The sequence below is a fragment of the Cnephaeus nilssonii genome (assembly GCF_951640355.1).
Source record: "Cnephaeus nilssonii genome assembly, chromosome: 5".
Classification (NCBI taxonomy): Eukaryota; Metazoa; Chordata; class Mammalia; order Chiroptera; family Vespertilionidae; genus Cnephaeus; species Cnephaeus nilssonii.
In genome coordinates, this window is record NC_137076.1 from 17,204,024 (window position 1) to 17,228,449 (window position 24,426).

The window sequence follows — 24,426 nt, forward strand, 5'->3', positions numbered from 1 at the left end:
TGTTGTAATAAAATGTCAATTTTATTAAAATTTCACATGGTTAAGTAAAGTTGTTTTTCTTAAAGCCCATTTTATTGTATTTCTTCATCAGAGTCGGTTGGCTCAGTGAGACTGTCACCGATAAAGACATGTACAAAGTTAGCACCGCACACCTATAAATGCAGATAGCCATGACGACCTTTCCCATATGTACAACCCTTTTACACATACACACATATATTTACAGCTAATAAATAACACGTAAAGCCAGAGCATTGTTAATATATAATATATAGTGAAGTCCACAGAAGCCAGAGTTCCCAGGGCCATGCACCGATTTGATTCAGATGTTCTTAAGTTTATGCACTCAAATCCAGAAAATTAATGAATTACAATAAAGGGGGATGCCAACCCGAATCACACAACATTTATTTTTAGAGAGAATTCACGCCAAACTGGCTGATATCAATCACAACATTCGTCCTACTCTGTACAACCATATTTTCAGATGAAGGGCAGAGTTATGGAACTCCGGAACCATTTCTAAGCCAACAAACCCCAATACATCTTTTGATCATTCACCTTCCGAGCCGCACTGCATAAGTAACGTACACGGTGCTTCATATGTGAGTATGCATGTGTTCAAGTGCCCGCACGTGTTCACAGTTTAGATTCCCAGCAATAGCCTCTGAGATATTTGACTTCATTTTATATTAATAGATAGAAAAGCATTCTGAACGCAGGAGATCTATTTTATAAATAATTGCTCACTCACTCCTGACTAGTTGTTAAAAACAATTCTCATGACATTTCATGTGGCCGTGGCCATTGAGGATTCTTTTCATCACGCACGATGGTTTTAAGCACTGTTTATGAATATGTCCCGGTGACTTTTCCATCTCTCTAGTTAGTAAGCGTGGTCCTGGTCTAAAATGTGTAGACGTTTGAGTGATGCAGAATTTGACTTGGATCACATTTTCTTCTCAAAGCCAGGGAAGAAAGAGTCCTACTCAAAGTATGGCTGAAGCAGGGCCGAGATAAGCCTAAAGCCAAATAGAAACCATTGGATATTAAACAACTTCACATCGGTGAATATAGTTTGGAAATCTGATGCTAAAATTATGGGATCATTTTCCTTCTCCGTAATGAAAATTGTGTGTCAGCTAAGTGCGACAGGCTCATTTTAACACCTACTCAGGGAACACTGTTAAAATATAACTTTGAGACAAAGCAAGAAAAGGAGGGGAGAGATTAAGCAATAAACTGTAAAGCCTTTTAAGACTTAATTGTTCTAAATTTTATATCTCCTTTAATTTGTAACAGTTATGATGCAACCAACCACAGGAAGTGTTAAAGGTTCAGTCAACTTCATTCTCCACTCCTCCCTCCAGTCACTGGTTCCTGGTTAACTCCTGGGCTGCAACCAATGGCAAGAGGGCAGCCATTCCAAAAAAAGGCAGGTGTTTGACGGGTAAGGAAATAAGTCGCACTCAGGCCATAAAAAATTATTTTCTACTCAGGCTTGGAGTAAACTCTGAGAATGTATGGATCCCGAAAATGCAGAATTCCAACTAAAATATGAGGTTCTAATCAATTGTAGGCTATGGCGAATATCACTACATAAAGACGTTTATTATTTTACCACAAGCCCAAAAAATTCTTATTCCTTTCTCAAAGGACAAAATGCAGTGCTTTTGCTATCTGCTGGGGGTTTTTTGTTTTGTTTTTTAATGTGTCAAGGTGTGCTATTTGGCCACTGTACTCCTCAAATTAAATTAGCCACTTTTTATTATTTGAGACTGTCTCTTAAGATAACTAACAAGGATAGCTGGGATTAATACTCAGGAAATTTCACTTTTAACCACCCAAAGCTCTGGGCATCTCTTGTAAAAGTTACTTCATTCTTCACAGAATACATGTGCTGTTCTTCCTTCTGCAGATTCTGAGAAAAAGAAAAGAGAGAGAGAGAGAAGGGTGATTTATTACCTGTTTAGTGTTTTACAACCCTCTCCCCTCCCCCACCACCTTCAGGATGAAAAAGATTTCAACTGAAAGGTCAAAACGAAAGCGAGAATAAACCAGGGAAGACGTGGAAAATGGGTCAGAGCAAGGTTGCATTTCCTAGAGCGGAAAGGCACCGTATCATCTACTCAGCCATGTTCCAATAAAGACTCTCATTCTCAGAACACTGAACCCAGTGGTTTCGAAATTTAGGAAGATGTCTTACTTCTAAACTTGCCAAACGAAATGCCTGGTTTGGGTGGGTGGTTTTTTGTGTTTTGTTTTGTTTTTTTTCTTGTGATATGAGACTTCTAAAGAGTTATATCAGAAAAAGAAGCTTTGTTGATTGATTAACTTAGTCACAGAAGGAAACTGCAAAAGGTTGCTAGTCTGGTTCATAATGACCTCCTAGATAAGTTCAGATGCATTAAAAAAATGCTGCCTAAGTATGTGTTGTCTCAGTAATTCTATAATCGGATGAGGACTGTATCATTAGACTTTCTCAGGTAAATTCTTATAACTTATAAATAATATGACTAGAAATACCTTATAAACAGATGGAGCGATTTCCTAATTTGGGGTTTATTTGTTTTTACATTGACATATAGATTTAAAGTTGTGAGTATTTTGGGGAGAACGTGTGTGTGTACATGTATGTTTGTGTATGTTTGTATGTGACATAAATTCATGTATAAAACTTCACATGGGAGTCCCTTTCTAAGAGTTAGAGCAAATGTGAAATTGCCTCAAATTTGTGATGAGGAAAAACAGAGCAATGAACCTGTTATTAGAACAGTCTCTATGCCACTAACTATTTATCTTGAGTGTCTTACTTTAATGTTTGTAATCCAGATGGCTTCACCTTGCCACTGGATTCCATTTTTGTAAAATAATCTAAAATACATACGTACTGTATATGCATAGAGAAAGTCTGAAAATATAACAGGCATATCTCAGAGACATTGCGGGTTTGGTTCCAGGCCACTGCAATAAAGTGAGCGTCACATTAAAGTGAGTCACGTGAATATTTTGGTTTCCCAGTGCATAGAAAATTTAACAAGCATGTCAAACTCACGGCTGGCAGGCCACAGGGCCCACCGGCCACGAGTTTGACATGCTTGCTCAGTCTATTAAGTGTGCAATAGCATTATGTCTAAAATCAATGCACATACCTTATTTAAAAATGCTTTATTGCTAAAAATGCTAACCATCATCTGAGCCTGTTGATAAATAGAATCGGTAGACTTGCTTGGTGCAGGGTTGCCACAAACCTTCAATTTATTAAAAACGCATTATTTGGGAAGCACAATAAAGCGAGATCTGCCTGTATATTAAAATGTTAATTGGGGGTTGTCCCTGGGTGATAGAGTCACAGTGATGTTCATTTTGCCTCTTTTTCCTAATCTGCCCATAATCTATAATTATCCATGGATACATTACATTAAAAATAGAAATTAAAAATAATACAGATATTCCATGTAGGTCTTTAATATGTTTTTTCTGATTAGGCAATTCTTATTCTGTACTTTTGTCTACAAATGTAACTGGGGGAAGACAAACCCAAAAGCAATTGCTTTTTCTCTTTCCAGATAACATTGTGGCCAGTCTTTCCCATTGCTTCTTGTGTCACTGGCTTGTAGGGCACGATCTAAGCTTTCTCCTCTTTCTCCCTGCCTGCCTCTCGCATTAGCACTTGGCGCCTGACAGGGGAATGCGTGGAGGAATGGAGGTGGCACAGTGCAGGAATGCAGGAAGGGATGGGGAAGGTCACATGCTTAGTCTCCACTTAGTACTGACGCTCTGGAAAGATTCAGCTGACAGCTGCCACGTGGATTAGCCTTCAAGGTCAGGTAGGAAAGAGCCAGGGAGCTGTTCTGAGGTGGAAAGGAGACCAGCCTCTTACACTCTAACCCCATTAACTCCCCATCTTTAGAGTTTTGAGATGGATGCTTGGTGGCTGCCCCTTTGGCTCTCTGTCCCTGAGTCGGCTGGCACTGAGAGCATCGTTGAAGGACTATGTGGCTGCAGCTGATGTTTCGCTCTCCTGGGAGGAGCTGCATCCACAGCCACATGACTACTCACTTGTGCTGTATGCTCTGCACACGGGGTTATAAAGGTAGCAGGGACGCAGCACAGGGAAAACACTGAACCCAGTGGTTTCAAAAAAAAAAGTGAAGATTTTGTGGCTGTTGAAGAAGTAAAATAAAATCTAAAAAGTGTGCCAAGAATGAAGGTCAGAGCTGGCAGAAAGAACAGAGACAGAAAAGCCCAGTCAGTGTGGCTCAGTGGTTGAGCATCGACCTATGAACCAGGAGGTCACTGTTCGACTTCTAGGACATATACCAGGTTGCAGGCTCAATCCCCAGTGTGGAGCGTGCAGGAGGCAGCCAGCCGATCAATGTTTCTCTCTCATCATTGATGTTTCTATTTCTCGCTCCCTACCTCTCTGAAATTAATTTAAAAAAAAAAATTTTAAGAGGCAGATAAAAAACAAATGGACCAGTCTGATGTGTGTACGGCAGGGCTAAAGAAGACCTCTGGAAGGTTCTGATCACAAGAATCAGTGAAGGCCTGCGTTCCACGTGAGGGATGCCCAGAGAGCTTTAGCCCATGATGCTCACCAGTCAGACTTTTTATTCAGAGACTTGTCGTGGCATTTCACAAATACCACAGATGTCTTTCCTTTCTGCAGACGAGACACTTTCTCCCTGGAACAGAAGATCACCCTGTGGGGGGAAAAGGGACGTGAACATGCCATCTGGAACAATGAAAAAGACCGTTCAGAAACCAGGGCTGTTTAAATCCCACGTGACTGGTCTGATTAATTTTTTTATATTTCCAATAATTAACTGTTTACACACGGGCCATTCTGGTCAGCAAGACATCTAATCAGAGGGTTATTTGAGGACCTAACCAACTGTTCAGCAATGAAGTCAGTTCATCAATGCAGCTGGCATACAACACCCTGGAGCATCCTTAAAATCACCAGGCTTTCACCAAGGGATGGTACAAGATCAGTTTCACCGCCTCTGAGTGTCTGCCTTAGGGAATTCGCAAACCAGCTTCCAACTGGCCCTGCTACAGAACGGAATGCTCTGCTCCTCCAGCCACGCCCTCTTATTATTATTATTATTATTACTAGAGGCCCGGTGTACGAAATTCGTACGGCGGGGGATTCCCTTGGCCCAGCCTGCACCCTGTCCAGTTGGGGACCCCTCGGGGGATGTCCACCTGCCAGCCATTCCTTTGGCAGCCCAGAGCCCTCAGGGGATGTCCGACTAACGGCCATTAGTCGGACATCCTTAGCACTGATGCAGCGGTGGGAGAGGCTCCTACCACCACCGCTGCACTGGCCAGCCATGAGCCAGCTTCTGGCTGAGCGGCGCTCCCCCTGTGGAAGCGCACTGACCACTAGGGGGCAGCCTCTGCATTGAGCATCTGCCCCCTGGTGGTCAGTGCATGTCATAGGGACCGGGCGTTCCGCCTTTAGGGTCAATTTGCATATTACCCTTTTATCCTTTTATTATATAGGATATAGGATTATTATTATTGGTTATAAAAGAAAATGACCAAAGAGAAATACTTATCAATCCTAAGTTTTAAAGTCATATTTTCACTAACAATATTATATTAGCACTGCGGTTGCAGCACCCCTGTACATTTCGTATAAAAGTTTTCAATCCTACGGGGCTCTCTATGCAATTCATTGTATAGGTAAGTGTAGGGTGGGACTGGGGAGTCAGGGTGAGATTATCTTGGCATCTCATCCTTCTTGCAGAGGTTGGTTCTAATCTTTGAATGTGAAAGTAACATCTCCGAGGTTCTTTCCACACCGGCTCTGTGCTTGCAAGAAGCAGTGAGAAATGAGAAACTGAGATTCCCCACTTCTCACCTCAGCGCTCACACGTAACTGTGACCGATGCGGGGCTTATGTTGTCTTTTCATGAAATTCAGAAATACTGTTACTTCCCTGGTATGATAATTAAGGAACACTCCCCCCAAAATTATAGGTGTCATTATCTAGCTGACATAGTTTTGTGTTTTTTTTTCCAATTACAGTTGACATGCAATATTGTATTGGTTTCAGGTATATAGCATAATGAATAGACATTTATACAATTTATGAAATGATTCCCCCTAATAAGTCTAGTGCCCATCTGGCACCATATATAGTTATTACAATATTATCTACTATATTCCCTATGCTGTACTTTACATCCCCATGACCATTTTGTAACTGCCAACTGGTACTTCTCCATCCTTTCCCCTTTTTTACCTAGCCCCCCCCCAGCCCCCTCCCATCTATCAACCATCAGTTTGTTCTCTGTATCCATGAGTCTGTTTCTGTTTTGTTGTTTATTTTGTTTTTTAGATTCCACATATAAGTGAAATCATATGGCGTTCATTTTCCCCTAACTGACTTATTTCACTTACTAGCTGATATCGTCTTAAAGACAAAGCTCACTAAATTTCATCTGAGTGTTGAAGGCTCCAGAAACACTATCTCTAGGTAATGGCATTACAGTGAGTCTAAAGGGAGTGGAGAAAAATAAAGGCAGTTACTTCTTTTGAGTCTCTCCTGCTTTCACTCTGATCTTCTCAATGGCAAAGCCCGGGCTGCTCCACCAGTCGGACCAGCTGAAGTATGAGTCGCTATTCCATTTGAGTTTCAACATCAGCAGTTCTCCGATGTCCACCTCCGTGTAAATGAGGAAGGAGTACGTCTTATTGGTGGAAATTTCAGGCCTGAATACAAAAATCAACATGTTTGGTTAGTTCTGGGAATCAAGTGTGTGTGTGTTTTTTTCCCCTTTTCTTCCTCCCAAGATACAAATAGCTTTATTGTTGGAGGAGAGGGAGGGTATTTTAAAAATGCAAAAAATGTCCAACAAAATATTCAAGATGAATGTCAATGGCATTTAGTGTATTTCAAAAGATATCTCCATCCCTTTCATCAGTTGCAACTTTTATCCTAGTAATATGAACCATTTTACACAATTTTAAAAGAAAAAAATCCATTAGCCAATTATTCAGAGACATTATTTTCATTTTTATATATTCCCTTCCAATTTGTATTGATATGTGAACATGTGTTGGTTTTGTAACAATCACAGTGTACATAAAATTCTCTATTCTTTCTTTGTTCACTACATATTTTGCCTTCTACTTTTGCCATGTTTTACCTAGTTTTATATAATTATAGTTTTTAGAGGCTAGGTTGATTTTGTTGATTTGTTAAATCACAATTCACTTCACCATGGCCTCAATGTTGGAAACTTACTTTGTTTCTAATCTATGCCATTATATGCACCACTGTATATAATGGCATATAGATTTTTTTTAAATTCTCTTTAATATTTCTTTTTCTAGGTGTCTTACTCCTCTTCTGCTCCTCAGACTAATGGCTCTGGCAGGTAGCAGGGCCGTGGCAAACCCACGTGCTGGAGGCCATGCATGCGGCTACTCACAGGGTGAAGGGGATGTTCTCACTCTCGGCCACGGTGCCGTACAGAGAGATTTCGAAGGCCTGGTTGGTCTGTGTGTCACTCTCAGTCCCAGAGAAATGTATCTTTACTTGGTAATGGAAGACTGCAGGGAGAAAATAGAAACAAGTGCTGATCAGTCTTTATGGAAACATCACAGCCCCCAAAAGCAGGCAATTCAGAGCCACAGACGGGGTTTCACTAGTGATCAAGTAGGAAGTGCTCACACACGACTATCAGTGTGGCTTAAAAAGATTTCTTCATGTCTATACAGTGTTCGCGACTAGAAAAGTCAAACCTTGACTTCCGCTCTCTTTCAGAAAAGTGGGGTTGCAGTGGAGAGGAAAAATCCAGGTATATCTGAATTGCCAAGCAGTCCTAGAAAGTAGTCATCGTTGATGGGGTACTTGAGAGATTAAATCAAGATGCCAAATTACCCATGAAGCTTTCTCCATGCACTCCACCTCTTTCTTGGCTAACATGTCCCTAAGTTTCTATACCAGGCATATTTGGCATTTTTACTGAGTCACTGTATGTGACTATGTTTCTTCATGCTTCGTGGGTATGACTGACCTCCCTACCCTGAGTTTAAGCTCTTCCAGGTCAGAGGATCATGTTCATGCTCTGTTTCCCCATCGTCTAGCACAGTAGTAGGTATATAGCAGTCTCGCAATAAGACTTGTTTTGTTGGATCACCAGTGAGGCCATAAAGACTATCAGCTCCTAAAGCATCCTGCGTTAGAGACAGCCTTTGAACTTGAACATCTCCTCCCTGCTCTACCCATCTCTACCAAAAACCCTGGGAAGATGGAATGGAGGAGACAATAAGGGCTAGGAGAGGCAGCAGACTAAGCTACTACAGGGTGAAGAGAAACAGAATCTGATGTTAAATGGAGCCCTTGCAGGCATCACCACAGACTGAAGCAGGAAAAGTCGGGGCTGCCAGAGTGCCCCAGAGACACTGGTGGAGCACTGAGTGGCACCACGCAGAATGCCTGGTCTCCTCTACACCTCACACACGCTTCCTCATTCTGAAGAGTCAGGGAAACGAAAGGTTTGCTCATGACTTAAAAGGCTTCCTTAAATCACAGAAGCTCCAAACCTCCAGGCCACCAAATGCACCTCTGCAGATTTTTACAAACCACCTCACAAACAGATGCCTCTGTCACATCTATTTTCTTTAATATCATTCCTTCCCTTGGACTTCCATTGGCTGCACATAAGCTAGAATTTCTGATGTTAGTCCTTCTGACCAGGTACCTGATTATCCCCTCTCCTGTCTCTCCTCAGTTCCTGTAGGTCTTGCTCTAAATTCATAATGAAATGCAAATACCTTAGGAGGTTTAATATATTCTCCCCTCCCAGGAATTACATTTTAAAATACAGGTGGTTCTTGCCTTCACTTAAAGCAAACTTTAGGAGCTGGCCAACTTTTTCTGTAAAGGGCCAGGGGGTAAATATTTTAGGCTTTGTAGGCCATCCAGTCTCTGTCCCAACTACTCAACTATGGTGGCAGGAAAGCAGCCTTAGTCAACACAGAAACAAATGCATGTGACTTCGTTCTAATAAAACTTTATGTACACCCTCACCCTTCACGCAACGCACATTCATGGGGAACCTGGTGCTAAACCATTCGTAGACGACCTGCTTCTGGGTCAGGGTTCTGTACATAGCAGAGCAGCTCCCTCACGGTGACCTATTGGAAGTCAGTCCTCGACACAAGGTTTTGTAAGAAAAGAAAACAAACAACAAAAAAGGAAATTTTATGTACAAAAGCAAGTGGTGAGTTTGCTGACTCTGGATGGATGGTTTCAAATTAGCTCTGAATCTTGAACTAATGGGCTGGCCCATGCTAACGGTCATGGTTACAGAGGAGGGTGGCCAGCGGGGCTACTGCACAGGGCAGGCAGGCTGTGCGCTGGACCTTCCTGGCAACAGGAATTCAGAGCTTCAGTAAAGTGGATCCATGCAACTCCCTCTCTGCCAACGAACACAATTTGGGCTCAGTGTTTAGTAACATCATTTTATCATCTCTGTTGCAATGAACAGCATCAGTATGTGTGATGCAATGAGCATGACCAAAAAAAAATGGGATCAAATGGATTTTGCTGTTTACAGCAGTCTCGAGCTTACCTTTGTAAGGCATTTGAGAACGAGTCTTCAGGTACATTTTGCTGCTTCTCTTGGCTCTGACCTTATTGATCTCATAGCCCACGTTGTTGCAACGGTTCTTTCTGCAACTCAGGCAGAGCCCTTTCTCAAAGGCTTCCTTTGAATTGCACCGGTAGGCCTTACTGGGGTTTTCCTCGTTCAGCAGAGAGTCAATGAACAGATGAATGGAGCGCTCATGAGAGCACTTTACCAGCTGGTCCACATCTGGCGAAAAAGGGAAGCAAAGAAAATTTCAACTCTGTGGAAGTCCTCAATGAGTGCCTCGTCTAGAATGTTTAGGTGCAGTCTTAAGTATAAAATGACCTTAAGTATAAATTGAACCTTTGGGTTCAATTCTGGCCAGGGCACATAGCTAGGATGCAGGTTCAATCACCAGTCAGGGTGTGTACAGAAGGCAACAGATCAGTGTTTCTCTCACACCTCTCTCTCTCTCTCTCTCTCTCTCTCTCTTACTCTCTTTAGAAACATATCCTCAGGTGAAGATTTTTTTTAAAGCATAAAATGGCCTCAGGATCTAGTCCTATGACTTTTTGATTGTATATCTTATTTAAGAGGCTATTATTGGTGGCAGCTTCTCACCTACCTCCAATAATGTCAAAGTTTCAAATTTATAGGGAACTTTAGGCTTTACTGCTCTCTTATATTTGCATGTCTAGGACACTATAAGAGATATCCAAAGTAGAAGTTTATCTCAGCCAGTTTATCATATCCATCTCATATTTATTTAAAGCATATAATAATCCCAAGTGCTTCTAGAAACATACTTCTAGAAATCTCATCATAAGGGCATAATTATTAAATAAATAGTATTTTGTCATAGATGCCATGTAACATTCAAGGGTTTTGTTACTACTAAGGATTTTTACATTAAATGAATTATAGAAATAATCACTGATATCATAAGAGTATATCTCTTACCATAAACTTTCATAATTATTGAAAATAGTAACATTATGCTGTAAGTTTTATAATGTGCACAAAAGTCTTGAACATATTCTCTACAGGTATATCCCATTGTCCACAAAGTATACAAAGTTCCCTTAAGACAAATAATATATTTAACACAAGCTAGCATAATTATTAATGTAAGTATTAAGCCAATATTATATTTTCTTCTTAGAATTTTGGAATATCTGTTGTTAGAGAATGGTGATTTGTTTCTGATTTGTGTATCTCTTTAAAACATGACAAAAGAAATGTGGACTAATTAACATGTCCCTTTACTTTCCATAAAATTCAAAATAACTCTACTGGTTCTACAACTGCATTCAAAGTATGACAACATGTGGCAGACAACACGCTATGCTGCTATTATCAAAGGCAATGGAGCTTCCTTGTCTAAACCTCACCTTGCTTGTCTTTTGTCCCTCCAAATGCGTTATTCTGTGTAGTCTACACTTCATCAGGAACGTAACTCAGCTAAAAGTGTATATTAAAATGACATACTTTGGAGAATGGTAGAACACCGGCTTGATAAGAGTTAAGAACACAACTTATGTGAAATTAACTTCTAAATCAGATTTACCTCCGAGGCCTCTCTCTGCAATCACACGGATAGCTTCCCCAATGTTACAGCCTGGTTGAAAAGTGCCTCCATTCGGGTAAATGTCAACATGCCCTACTGGTTTCTGGATTCCAATACTTCGGCCAGGTGACCCTCTGGTGAATGTGTGTAAGACGTCTACAAAATCCGCATCATCGGGAGAAAGGCGACTTGGAGCTTCTGCGTATTCAAAGTTAGGTCCGGCTGGATCTAGGCCTTGATGGGGGAGGGGAAGAAAAAGGCCTCAAGATTTTTAAATTCCTATTGTTTTTAGTCTCCATCAGTATCACCCTAGCATTCCATTGCTCGCTATTTAAATATAATTGGCAGCCCCACAGATTCTTTTTTGTTGTTGTTTAAAGTATTACATATGTCTCCTTTTTCCCCAATCGACCCCTCCCCGCCACTCCCACCTCCCAGGAAAAGCCCCCATCGCCCCAGTGTCCGTGTCCATTGGTTATGCTAATATGCATGTATACAAGTCCTGTGGTTGATCCTCATAGATTCTTATTAGGATCTTTAAATTACTGAGAGTCAGAAAAGTAAACTTAGCTCCTTCAAAAATAAAATTTATAGGGAATTTTAAGCTTTACTGCTCTCTTATATTTGTGAGTATGAATTAGTAATTTTCACTCAGGATAACTTGATTTCCTTCATTTTCCCAGTACTTACATGAGGGGTGGCATATGGGCAACACACTCCCAAAGCCCGGGGCAAAGGGAGGAGGGACACCGTGGGCTCTCTGTGCTTAACTCAGCTCTATTTCCCTTCTGCCAGTGGATGGTCTGCCCGTGAGAGCAAGGCCTATGTTCTATCTCACCAGAAAAAAAGAGCGCTCCTATGAGATAATCCAGTGGCTGGGATACCCAGAAGAACACTTTTGACAAACATTCCCATTCTCTTTCAGAACGACAGGCATCTCAACGCTTTTGTTGTAAGATGAAAGGCACCGCTTTCTTACCGGTAATTCTGTTGACCTTCTTATTGGTCAGACTTCCTGCAATGCCAGCAGCGTGGGCCCCCAGGCTGTATCCCAAGAGATGGACATTATCCACAGGGTAGTTAAATTCCTCCTTTGGAAAAGAGAAAAAAAAAGGGTTCTTACAGTTCTTTACAAAAGATCAAAGCTAAAAGAAAAATGAATATAAATATTGTTTTCAAAATATAGGCAATACTGAAAACTAATTCTACTTATTTTAATTTTGTGTTACAGATGAGAAAGACATACCCTCTGGTGTTGAGTTTTTCTCTTTCCTTAACAACATAGTTGAATTAGAAAGCTTTTCAATACATCTGAAATTGAAATGTATGGAGATTTCCATATATCTGAAAATATGTGTATGCATGTATATGCATGTTTAGAGTTATATATAGATATGTATATCTGTATGATACACATATGAATACATATAGATACACACACAAATATACAAATTTAGCTTTAACCCATTATTCCCTACTCTAAATATCCTGCATCTCTTTATTCTTTAAGATCCGCCAAGCAATGACTAAAAATCAGAAAATATTACAGGGGAAGAGACCACAGACATATATATGGCCCAGCCTCCTCATTCAACAGATGAGAAGTCTGAGGTCCAGGGAGGTGATCTGATTTGCCCAAGTTCACCCTCCTGGTTAGCAAAAGAGTCAATGTCAACTTTTCAGTGGTCAGTCCAATAAACACAGTTTACTGTTTACCTCTAAGCATCTGAGTTAAGTAATTTGGCCCTGTTCTTTCCATCACAAGAAACTTTTCAAAGCTACTTTTTAGAGAATGGCCTCACGGAGTTGTGTGGGTAAAACTGGAAGCTAAGTTAAACTCCTGGCCCTGATCACCTCACATCCTACAGACTGTCCCTGCCACATTCTTCCTAGATCACTTCCCTCACTCCCTTAACCCTCAACAAAAGCCCGGAGCCCTAATCCATACTAAGGAATAAGTACCATTAATATTTTCATCAAGTAGATCAGCATCCCAACAGGCCAAAGCCAGAATAAAATGTCCTGTGCCAGCCAACTGATAGGGAGGGAAGGGCCCGAACATGACATCTTCCCTAGGCCCAGGAGTAACAAGCTTTTCTTTATTCTGCCCACTTAGTTCTTGGTCTCAGCAAATCTATTCACTATGAAAATATCAAGGGACAGAGCAGGGCAGGACTATGTCTTGGCTTTATGGTTTTATCATTCTTATCATAATGCTGCTTTGGGATTAAAAATAATAATAATGCCGATGCCCGCCCTAACTGGTTTGGCTCAGTGGATAGAGCGTTGGCCTGCGGACTGAAAGGTCCCAGGTTCAATTCCGGTCAAGGGCATGTACCTTGGTTGCGGGCACATCCCCAGTAGGAGGTGTGCAGGAGGCAACTGATTGATGTTTCTCTCTCATCGATGTTTCTCATCGACGTTTCTAACTCTCTATCTCTCTCCCTTCCTCTCTGTAAAAATCAATAAAATATATTTTAAAAATAATAATAATAATGCCAATGCCCATCTAGTGTTGAGATTTGAATTGCCCCAGAAAATACCTATAACTGAGTGAAAAGGAACAAAGACCAGCCATTTGTCCAGCTCTAGCCAAGAGATCTGTTTTGGGCGCACGGCTTCTTCCCCCAGTCTTACCACCATCCAGTCGATAAACGTGGCCACATCCTTCCCCACCAGCTTGGTGTAGCCCGCAGACACCGGGTAGTGCTGCTGGGCCCGCGACAGCCAGTCCACCACGATGACGTTGGAGTCCGGCTCCCTCTTGTACAGGGCAGCCACAAGTTTGGGCACCCAGCTTTCGTACATTCCCGTCACCTGAAGAGGATGATACAAGCTTTCTAAGAATACCCACCTACAACCTGTCACAGAGGTCAGCCAATTACACCCACATTAAGTGGGGGAAAACAAACCCACAAGGAAGCCCATAGGTTCAGACAGAAGAATCAAACCACACAAATGCTCAGGGACGGCAGACTGCGGCATAGCACGCCTTCAATTTTAAAAGCGCGTTTTATGGCCCTAGCTGATTTGGCTCAGTGGATAAAGCCTCAGCCTGTGGAGTGAAAGGTCCCGGGTTCAATTCTAGTCAAGGGCACGTGCCCAGGTTGCAGGCTTGATCCCCAGTGTGGGGCCTGCAGGAGGCAGCTGAGCAAAGATTCTTTCTCATCATTGATGTTTCTATCTCTCTCTCCCTTTCCCTTCCTCTCTGAAATCAATAAAAATATACTTTTTAAAAAAGAAAAGAAAAGCACGTTTTATGAATTCAGTAAAATATCAGTAATTTAAAGTATTAAAAGAAAAGATCAATCTGAACAAGTTTAAATTCTACAGCAGAATTACAAACTGTATTTGAAAAATCAGTTTTAATACTAGCAATTAGGCTAATAAATGTTTCTGAACAAAATTATTTTGGGGGCTAAAGGACCACTTTTTTCTTATAAAGAGTCACATACACATTTGATTTGCTAATGAAAAAAATAGTTTTAAACATGCTAATGTCTCCTAATAGAAGGCAAGTTTGCTTAGCAATCTCTTTCTTAATACATAAGAAAATGATCAACATCAGCTCAGACTTTTTCACAAGTCTCTCAAATTCTCCATTATTAACATAGAAATTAATGAGGTTTAGCGGTCACATTTCCCTAATTATTAGATTGGTCCTGTTTGGAGGTAAGCAGACCGCCAACTGTAATTCTTTACTTCTTGTTAATAAAGGCCCCAAAATTCAAAGTCAAAAGAATTATGGGGTCCTCAAATTAACTCTATTTATGTAAATTTTTAATTTATGTTTTCAGAAAGGAGATGTTGGACACCTGTGGAAGGATGCACATTTTGAAACACTTAAAAACTGCAGATTAGAAAATTGCACACCACCCTGCCATAAACTTGTACACAGCAACAACCTGATTTAAATCCCCAAATCTACCCACCCTTAAAAGATCTGAGAGCAGATCATATCTTTAAGGTTAGCCACCATGTACTCAACAAAGGAGATTCTGAAATCTATGGGTAAGGCAGCTTTTCGGGGCAGACCTGTATAACCTTTAATCTTCTAAGAGTAATTCTAATAGAAAAACATTTGCAAACCAAGGGACTTCATTTGGAATTTTGATTTATAGGGTGGGTTCTTTCATATTTACACTTTCATTTTGTCTCGTCTATTTTCTAGACTAAGGTCTCTAAACATGGTCGCTTGCCTCACTCCTGACACTAACAAACTGCACCATTTTTACCCCATTGCTGTGCTCTGTGGTACTAAAAAGCAGGCCTGAGAATGAGACCTTGGCTCCAACCCCAGCTCTTCCACTAACTAACTACTGCTATGAACAATGTGGGCACCGTCTACTCGGCCACCTACAGAACAAAGGCGTCGGACTCAGGTGATCTCAAGGTTACCCTCCACCTCATCAATCTCTCCTCGGGACCATTCTGATTCCCAATCTACTTGCAGGGATAAAATCCCAACTCTAGAGCTATGTTAAGCATGAAGAGAGAACAAAGAAGAGAAAGTACAAAAGTGATGTTAGCCCATTAGAAACTCCATTACATCTCCTTTGACCATGTCCCAGAGACTATGCTCCAAGTCCTGGTGCAGCCTGGATGTTCGAGGGAACCAGCCAGAACACCCACTTTGCCCAAAACTCTGAGAAATTGGTCCTGCCCCCTTTCTCCTCTTTTGGAGATTAGGGGCCACCCTGTGCAGCTGTCTTATAAGAGAGGAGGATGTCGTTTCTTCAGAAAACAATGTTAATCACTCCTCCTTTCAGCCAGGGGTAAGGACCTCCTACATCCCAATGAGAACCCTGTGCCTAAAGCACGGGTCTGTGAAACCCAAGCAGGTGGCAAAACTCCAGCACAGCTGTGTCTAAACCGCCTTCTGAGATGTGCCCTGTGCACACAGCACGCTAAGCATTTCTTTGGGTTTCTCATGACAAAGCTGCAGAACCTCCTCGCTGCCCTCAGTCCTCAGCCTTTGGTCGCTGAGCAGTCTACTTCAGACAAGGCAGGAAAACCTTGTTTGAACTAGGGCCCTATTATAAGTTTTTCTCTACTATCGATGTTTCCAAATGAGGCAGCCTGTCAAAGAGTAAGTAACCCAACTTACTCCTACTGTGACTGGTACTTGTCTTAACTGCCTATTAAAAATATATATATTTCTTATGTATTAAGAAAGAGATTGCTAAGCAAACTTGCCTTCTATTAGGAGACATTAGCATGTTTAAAACTATTTTTTTTTCATTAGCAGATCAATGAAATCCAAGTGAGAACCCACCTTCTGCAGTCTGGAAAGGTTTTTCTTGGTTCTTCTTCTGAGGTTCCTTAAACCAGTACCAATTTTTTAAACTTTTTATTATCAGACACACAACTGAACTGAAGCCCTCCTTGCCACCTGCATCAGGGAGTCCACCTGCACCAGCCAGGGAGTTCGCTGAGATAAGCCGAGGTCATAACCAGCATGGCTGGATTGTGCAGACCAGCCAGCTCTATGCAGTGAAACCCAGTCCCCCAGCCAGCGGCCAAGCCCCTGGGCCCATGGTCTCAAAATGTCAGGACTGTGATGAGAAGAATATAAATGGGCTTCGTGAACAGTAGGACCAGTGATAGAAATTGGTACCATCTACTGATGCTGGGTTAGCTGTGTCATCTTAGCTTGAGAAAAATACATGTTTTTTAAAAAGTCCTAACTTTTAGCAATTGTCCTTTACTGTCAATAACAGTTGGGACTAGAAGTATGTCCATCATTATAATTTAGTACCTATTACCATATTTGCAAGCTCTGACATAATGGAAAGATGCTATCTCTTTAACCATCCACTTTATTTAAGTCCTTTTTAATAAACAATGAACTCTGCTCACTAGGGATTTAAAATATTAAAAACCAACTGAAGTACTTAAGAACTGCACCACATAGAGTGACTATCTGGCCTATTTAGAGAGAACTAGTTTATTCATGTTTTTAAAAGTAAATTTAACGGCAGTTTTTACTTTTTCTAGTCATCTTGCATGACAGTTTCCTGGCTAGCCTTCTTTCATCTCTAGAAAAGCTCCCTAAAGTTTATAATTGGAGAATGTTGGAAGTGGAAGGATGCCTAGTCCAACCTCTTTGTTTTACAGATTTATAAGCTGAGGCCCAGAGACAAGAAGTGGCTTGATCCACATCACAGAGCTGGAGAACGGCAAAACCAGGACTGGAACGAATACCCCCTCACTCCAGTCCAGCCCTCTCCTTGCTCTCACAGGCTGTCTTCCTTACGAAAGAACCTTTGGTGATGTGCTGGACAAATCAGGATCACGCCAGGTTTCCACCGGTTCCCAAAAATGATAACCTACATTCTGCTCTGTAGTTGAGCAAAGCCTCATTTTCCACCTAACAGGAAGGCTGGTCCCAGGGCACCAACTAGGTACCAAGGTAAAATGCAGCACTGTCTGGGGGAAGTACCCAGGAACCTGTGACTTTAGAGTCCATAATCCCCAGCCTGAGCCAGAACTGCCTTTATTCAAGTTTAAAGCAAAGGCATGGGGAAGCGAGTAGAAGTATGGGGTGTGGAGACCCATCACTGGGTTCCCAACAACTAGGGCAGGATGGGCAGGACACAAGGCCACCCCAGGCCCCTCCTTCCTACAGAGCCCCTCTTACCGTCCAGCCGTGGATCACCACAAAGGTTTTGCTGCTGTGGTTGAAGTGGCAGTTAGCCACAGATTCGGTCACTCCAGGAATGATGTGGCACGTGTCCTCAGCTGTGTCCTCAGGGGTCCTTAGAGCAAATTTACTTTCAATGTCTGTAAAATCTTTTCCTCCTATATTATCTGAAAAGGAAAAATTGGATATGCAGTTCGTTGGAGGACTGTGTTTTTTTACTCGATGAAATGGTCGCTATGTTTAAGGTTCACAAGCAGCCAGTACCAAAACCATTTGTGTTTCTAAAGTTTTTAAAAAATGAATGTGGGTTGCAAGAGAATGACTGATTCTCCAGTGGTGATCAAAGTTGACAGAGATGGTCTTCAAATAACTGAATTAAACAATATTGATCTCTCCTATATCTTCCATCCTCTCCTTCAGTCAGGGTGTGTGTGTGTGTGTGTGTGTGTGTGTGTCTGCTATTTGAAATTCCTTAGTTAATTCAATCTTCTCTCAAAATATAAATTGGCCAAGGTCATGCTGCTGATAATAGTGGGAGAGAGAAGGGGGACCAGAACCCAGGTCTCCGGGTTCCAGTTCAAAGTTCATTCTCTTAGAGAACATTAGCTCGTGGCTCTCTCATTGTCTAGTTCCATGTATTTCATATATCTCTGATCCCACAATAGTATACAATAAGGCTACTTTGCGGGAAGATTGTTTCCTTTTCACCAGCATAATCTTTTAAATATTAGCAAAAAGAAAAGTTGGCGACCTGAGGAAGCCTTGACATGGAATGGGTTCCAACCCCGTGGCAGGACACATCAGTTCAAGATTTTTTTAAAGTAATTTAGTGGGTTGTTCATAAATACCTGAGCCATTGTTAACCCTTTCCCCAAATATTTATTTTCCCACTTATGTCTTTAGTCTTCCATAAGGTCAAAGCTTAAAAAACTACTGTAAATGTGGTTTTGGAGAGAATCCACTTTGGTTCTTCATAATTAATCCCAAAATGAGTAAGGAGAGAAAGAGAACTTCAGCCTATTTCTCTCTGGACAATAAATCTGAATGTTGACAAATCTTCACAGGGTATTTGTAAACAGTACACATCACGTCACAGTGAACACTTGAAGTAAATGCTGTGGCAGATAAAATCAGACTGTTTTACAAAGCAAACACAAAGGGAAGTTATGTTAGGGGAAAATATGTAATTTCTTGTCAAGGGAAAAATAACCTGCCTATTCACTTTAAGAAGGTAATAACTTACAGATTTCAGATTTCACTATTTAAAACTTTCAGGCGATAAATAACTGAGATTTAGAAATACTTCTAATTTCTTAATCTACATTTATTCTTTTCTCAACTCAAAAGCTGAAAATCTGTCATTTTAAATAACATTGCAAAAGTGAGGCCAAAAATAAAAATAAGAATATCATACGCGGAAAGATAAGCATTCAAACCAAAATTATCATCGATTTATCTGAGGACTGGCCAACATTTTCCTTTTTTATTTTTCATAATAACTTTCATAGTTATTTTTCAAAATTCCTAAGACAATATTGTGGCTACTTCTTGCTAAGTATTCATTATATGTAACAAGGTGATCTCACACACACACACCAATCTCTAGAAGCTAAACATTCTCAGATAATTTCTTCAAATAAGAAACTGATATTCAAAGCTCTTTTTTTCATTTATATAGTAAAATTGCACTTGGAATGCACTCATCCATCAAGAATGCACTCTACTTTTCATCTTATTTGAAGCTATAGGTCTTCCTTTTGCTTCCTAACCAGGAAGCACTCTGGTGGCCTTCTTATTTATCTGACAGTAGGAAAAACATATTGCAGATTTTTAATCTGCTTCTGTATTCAATGTGCAAGAAGTTCTTTTATTGTTAGAAAGTACTTGAGAAAATTTAAAACTAAATTAGTGTCCCTCTCCCACATCTCTCCACATCAAATAACTCTTGCCTCCTCTCTACCAGTCTTATTTTAACGTGTTCAATTAGCAGTCTTTTTAAAGCAGGAATAATCTGAACAACCTGGCAGATAGATCTCACCCACCACCTATTTGCCAAACTGATATTTAAGACTGTGCCTTGCACAACTCCAGAGGACAGCACTAGCTTTTAGTCCATTTTTCCTAGATTATGCAACATGGTGGTCCTGGTGTTGCTCGTGATTTTGAAATGATTAAGAATATTCTTTGTAATTACTAAGGCTGGCTTTGTACGTTTACACACACACACACACACACACACACACACACACACACACACACAGAATCTATTCAATCCATAGATCCTATATCAGATTATCTGTATAGCTCATGGAGAGCTCCAATTCCCCACAACCAAGATCTCATGTTGGGTACATAGCTTGCAAAGAAAAATAATAGGAAATTCATACATTCTCAAGCAAATTTGTATCTGGAGACTTGTATTTCACTTTGCAAGGAAAGCATTTTTCATTTTAAGTTACAGAAAGCATATGAAGCCTTTGACCGGAAAATACTACCACTCTATAGGCTATGTGATGTTTTTAATGCTATAAATGAAATCATAGATGTCTTACCTTCTCTCTGATGTTCTGATAGGAATTTTCATACTATAGGTGTTTGTGACCCCCTCAAGGATGTCTGGGCATCCTAAAGACGAATGTGTTTTACAAACCCATATCAGCCCTCACAGAACTGACTTGGGCCACATAGAGATAGGGAGAAAGATGGATCCTGGTTGCGAGCTTTCAATATGTGCAGTTGTCCATTATACATTGGGAGTGTGCCTGGCTGGCAGATGAACTGATACGGCTTCGTTTTATTAAGGAAATTACTGTTTTCATACATGGAAATATTAGTCACTCTGCACTTATTCTTTGAAGGGGATAAGGATCTCTTACCGGGTCCCCTTGGAAACTAAAGCCATCTAGAATAGTAAAAAGGGGAGTACCTAAGGAGTATTTCTTTATAAGAACCTCTATCCTGAATTTAGCTTATCATATCAGCACCACCATGCCAACCTGGCCCCATCAGACATGTCCTTATTAAGCACTAAGGGGAAATGTGGGGGTGCCAAGCAAAGTACATGCTAACGCATTTCATGACTATGTAATCTTTATTCCTAAACTCCTCAATAGATAGCTAAAAATCTAAGTGTGTGCATAAAGACAAGAAAATTATCTTAATGTGGATAATAACTCACAGAGATAAAATTAGGTTGAGAAGTCAAAGCACTTTAACGATAAATTTAGAGAAGATACATTTTTGTTGCTAGAAAAGGAAAAGCATGAAGCATCCCAGTAAAGATATTCCAAAGGCATCTCACAGTTATCAGATGAATTTGATTGACATTTATAAGAAGACTTGAGGTATAAGAGCTCAATTATAATGCAACTCTCTTTGAAGTTTCTACTTTCTATCCCCTCCCCCCCCAATCTCCCTCTCCTAAAGGACCTCATCAGTCATTCCTCTGCTCTCTAAGACTGATAGACACAATTATTGACTCAGGCAGCTTCTGCAGAGTGCCAAGAAATAAGTTAAATTAATGAAAATAAAATTTTTTTTAAAAGTTCTATGAGGGGGAGAAAATCAATATTGTTATCTAAAATAGAGATAGTGAACTGTATAGCCCAATTTCTCCTCCGGAAATAAAGCAAGAAAGGAGGCCTGAGCTAGAAATACACTGCCTGAAAGTGTAAATGTTCCTTTGTAACTCTTCCCCTGGCTCCCACCTTTCACTACAGCTCTTCACCCATCAACCCCGTGCCGAGCTCAGCTCCATTGCAGGTGGTATCTGCTATTTTGCTGTCATCCCCCAGCATGTTTAATTCAGATGTTCGCCTGGAAATTCACTGTGACCAGTCAAATGGGACTTCGGCTACTGAGCACAGACCCATATGCTTCTGGTTCTTATACTGTAGTTTCCTGATGAGGCCACGCAGAGATCGGGTGGCTCCAAGAACAAGGAAACTGAGGGCCTTGCCTCCTATCCTCGTCTTCTTCTTAGAATGAACTCGAGGTGAGTAGGTAAACTCAGAGCCCAGGGGAGGTACTGCTTACCTTCCCCTCACACCTGTATCTTTCTTCTCTGAAACTCTTACTGTCTCAGATGAACTCCTTTGGAGGAGAAAAGGGGGTGGGGAAGTTGCTGCGCTAGAAGAAGCCTAATATGAAGGGGGGTGGGGGGTGGGGGTGAGACTGAGAGGGATTAATTTCAAGTCTACTTAAAGATGACTCCTCCATGCATTTACAGCCAGTAAAAAAGCATGCTGGTTAAAATCCAACTTAATTCCTTCATCACTTAAGTGTCCATTTAAATCAAAGAGTAAGAATTAGAGGGGCCTAAGAAACATTTGAGTGTGGCCCAAACTCCTCTTTTAGAGCTGAGGAAGATAAACCCCAAGAGGTGACACTGACTCGCCCAGGAATTTAGGGTCCTGAACCTCTCAGAAAGCCTAGCAAGAACTTACCCTCTGGCCCTAACTGGTTTGCCTCAGTGGATAGAGAATCGGACTGTGGACTGAAGGGTCCCAGGTTCGATTCCTGGTCAAGGGCATGCACCTTGGTTGCGGGCACACCCCCAGTAGGAGGTGTGCAGGAGGCAGCTGATCGATCTCATCAGCTCTCTCTATCTAACTCTCTATCCTTCTCCCTTCCTCTCTATAAAAAATCAATAAAATATATATTTTTTTAAAAAACTTACTCTCTGGAGGACACATATCTGTGTTTGTTTTGTGGTAGAAGTAACACTACTCGATGGTGTACTTTCTAACATGAGAATGTGGATCTTGTTCCTACCATCTTCCTGAATAGTGGCAACCACTCAAGGGGAACGTGTCACCACACGAGATGTTCAGCTTTAGTGGAATCGACACTGTTTTCAACCTAACAAACATGTTCTTTCACACAGTTCAGTACTGAAACAAACTCCCACAAAAGTCAGGACAAACTCGACTATCAAACCACTGCGCACGGGCCACCTGAGAGGACATCCAAGCAGCGCCACCAGCGCTTCCATTCCACCAGCGAGGAGAAAAGAAGACGCTGCCTCCTTTTATGACTTGCTTCGGTTGCTTTTTTTTTTTCTCTCTGTATTTTATCATTTAAGAAAAAGCACAGCAGCAAGTTCTGTGTTGACTTCAACACGACCAAACAGCCCATCGTTTTTACTTGCTGTTTTCTGAGAGCTGAAGGAAGGTTCAAGTTAAGCAGGCTGCCTCTATTGTGGGCAGGTCTCCGGCTGAGCGCGGGTTCCTCCCACCCCCGCCCCGGCTGCGCCGCAAGAAAGCAACTCGCATCTGGCCTCCAGCGCCTTAAGCTCCGGGGCAGCGACTAGGGTTCAACCGCGGCCGCCTCCCGGCGGCGCCAAAAGTGGGGCTCAGCTGAGACGACAGTCAGGATAACCAATGGAAACCTGGCAAGCCCCAAGTCCACGCTTTCAGGGGAATCACCCCTTCTCTAGATCTGTTGGGCGCTCTGAAAAGCCAAGCGCACCAGAGCCGCAGCTGGAGGGGTTCCCTGCGCCCTGGGGAAAGCAAGATGCGGCGCCCCCAGTCCTCCGCGCCTCGCATCTCCGGTCCCCCACGCCCACCCCGACGCAGAGAGAGAGTGCCCTGTGCTCCTAGGATGCAGAAAACCATTCCCCCCGCCTTGGGCCGGCTTCTCCAAAGGGGCCACCTTCTGCCCGCGCTCCCACAGGCGGGGGCCGAGCCGCAGCCGAGGCCACGCCGGGGTCACCTTGGCCCGCGCGCCTTCCACTCCAGGGCCCCCGCCTCCCGAGCGGGGATGTGACTGCTGGTCACCGCCATCTGAGCCCTTCCTCCCGCCTCCGTCGTCCCGCCGCTCACACTCCCGGTCCTTCCCGGCGGTGCCGGGCGCCCGGGATCCGGCCCCAGCGGGAGCGCAGGGGACCGCGCGGGAACCGGGAGGGCGGGAACTGCGAGCTGCCCCGGCCAGATCGGAGGGAGAACTCCCTGCCAGCCTCTCCCGGATCCCGCCCCGGTGACTTCTCCGAGCAGCGCTCGGGCTGAGAAAGTCCTCGGTGCGCATCCGCATCCCCATCCGCCCTCCTCCTCCCCATCCTCCCGAGCGTGGAGGCGGCCCCCGAGCCGAGCCTGCAGGTGGAGGGGAGTCTGCGCGCAAAACTTACTGGCGGCGGCCACCCCTCCGCGGGCGGCGGTCAGACTCTGGAGCCAGACGCCCAGAGCCACCAGGAGCAGCGCTTTGCTCTCCATCTGAGTTTGTTCCTCCGCAGGAACTACCGGGCACGGTCGGGAGAGGACGGACGGATGGACCCGGAGCCCGAGGCGGGAGTAGGCTGGAGCTTGGGTTCTGAGCGGGTCCAGTCGCCTTTGAAAGGGGAGAGCCAGGCAGCTAGAAGGGGCAGGTTTCCTCGGAGGAAGAGGAATCGAGTCTGACACTGTTTCCACTCCACGGCTGCTTAAGTGACTGGAAATATGCAAATAAACCTCAGCACCTATTGGCTATAAAATCATAAGTTGGGGGGGAGGGCCTTAAATTCACTTCCAAATGTTTGAGCAAACTGTGAGGAAGATCAAGCCTGCCAGCGAGAAGAGGGTGAAAGAGCAGGAGGGATTTGTGAATTCCCTCTTCGCTTTTCCTAAGGGATCTGGCTCTCCGGGGGCCCC

At 42.6% G+C, this 24,426-nt stretch overlaps 1 protein-coding gene across 2 annotated transcripts; it reads right to left on the reverse strand.

Moving 5' to 3' along the window:
* On the reverse strand, positions 1–24,217 carry LPL (lipoprotein lipase; the record flags this gene model as incomplete). 2 transcript variants are annotated; one of them, XM_079772284.1, is made up of 10 exons in its annotated part: positions 23,928–24,216; positions 17,801–17,970; positions 13,798–13,977; positions 12,140–12,251; positions 11,161–11,394; positions 9,597–9,839; positions 7,449–7,569; positions 6,544–6,726; positions 4,602–4,706; positions 1–1,921 (listed from the first exon to the last, which is right to left on the reverse strand). In XM_079772284.1, coding segments are annotated over exons 1-10 (1,434 nt in total). In that variant the 5' UTR covers positions 24,013–24,216. The 2 variants fall into 2 exon arrangements, with proteins under 2 accessions (XP_079628410.1, XP_079628409.1); XM_079772283.1 differs by lacking the exon at positions 1–1,921 and having other exon boundaries at positions 4,598–4,706; positions 23,928–24,217.
* Between the last annotated feature and the right edge of the window lie 209 nt (positions 24,218–24,426).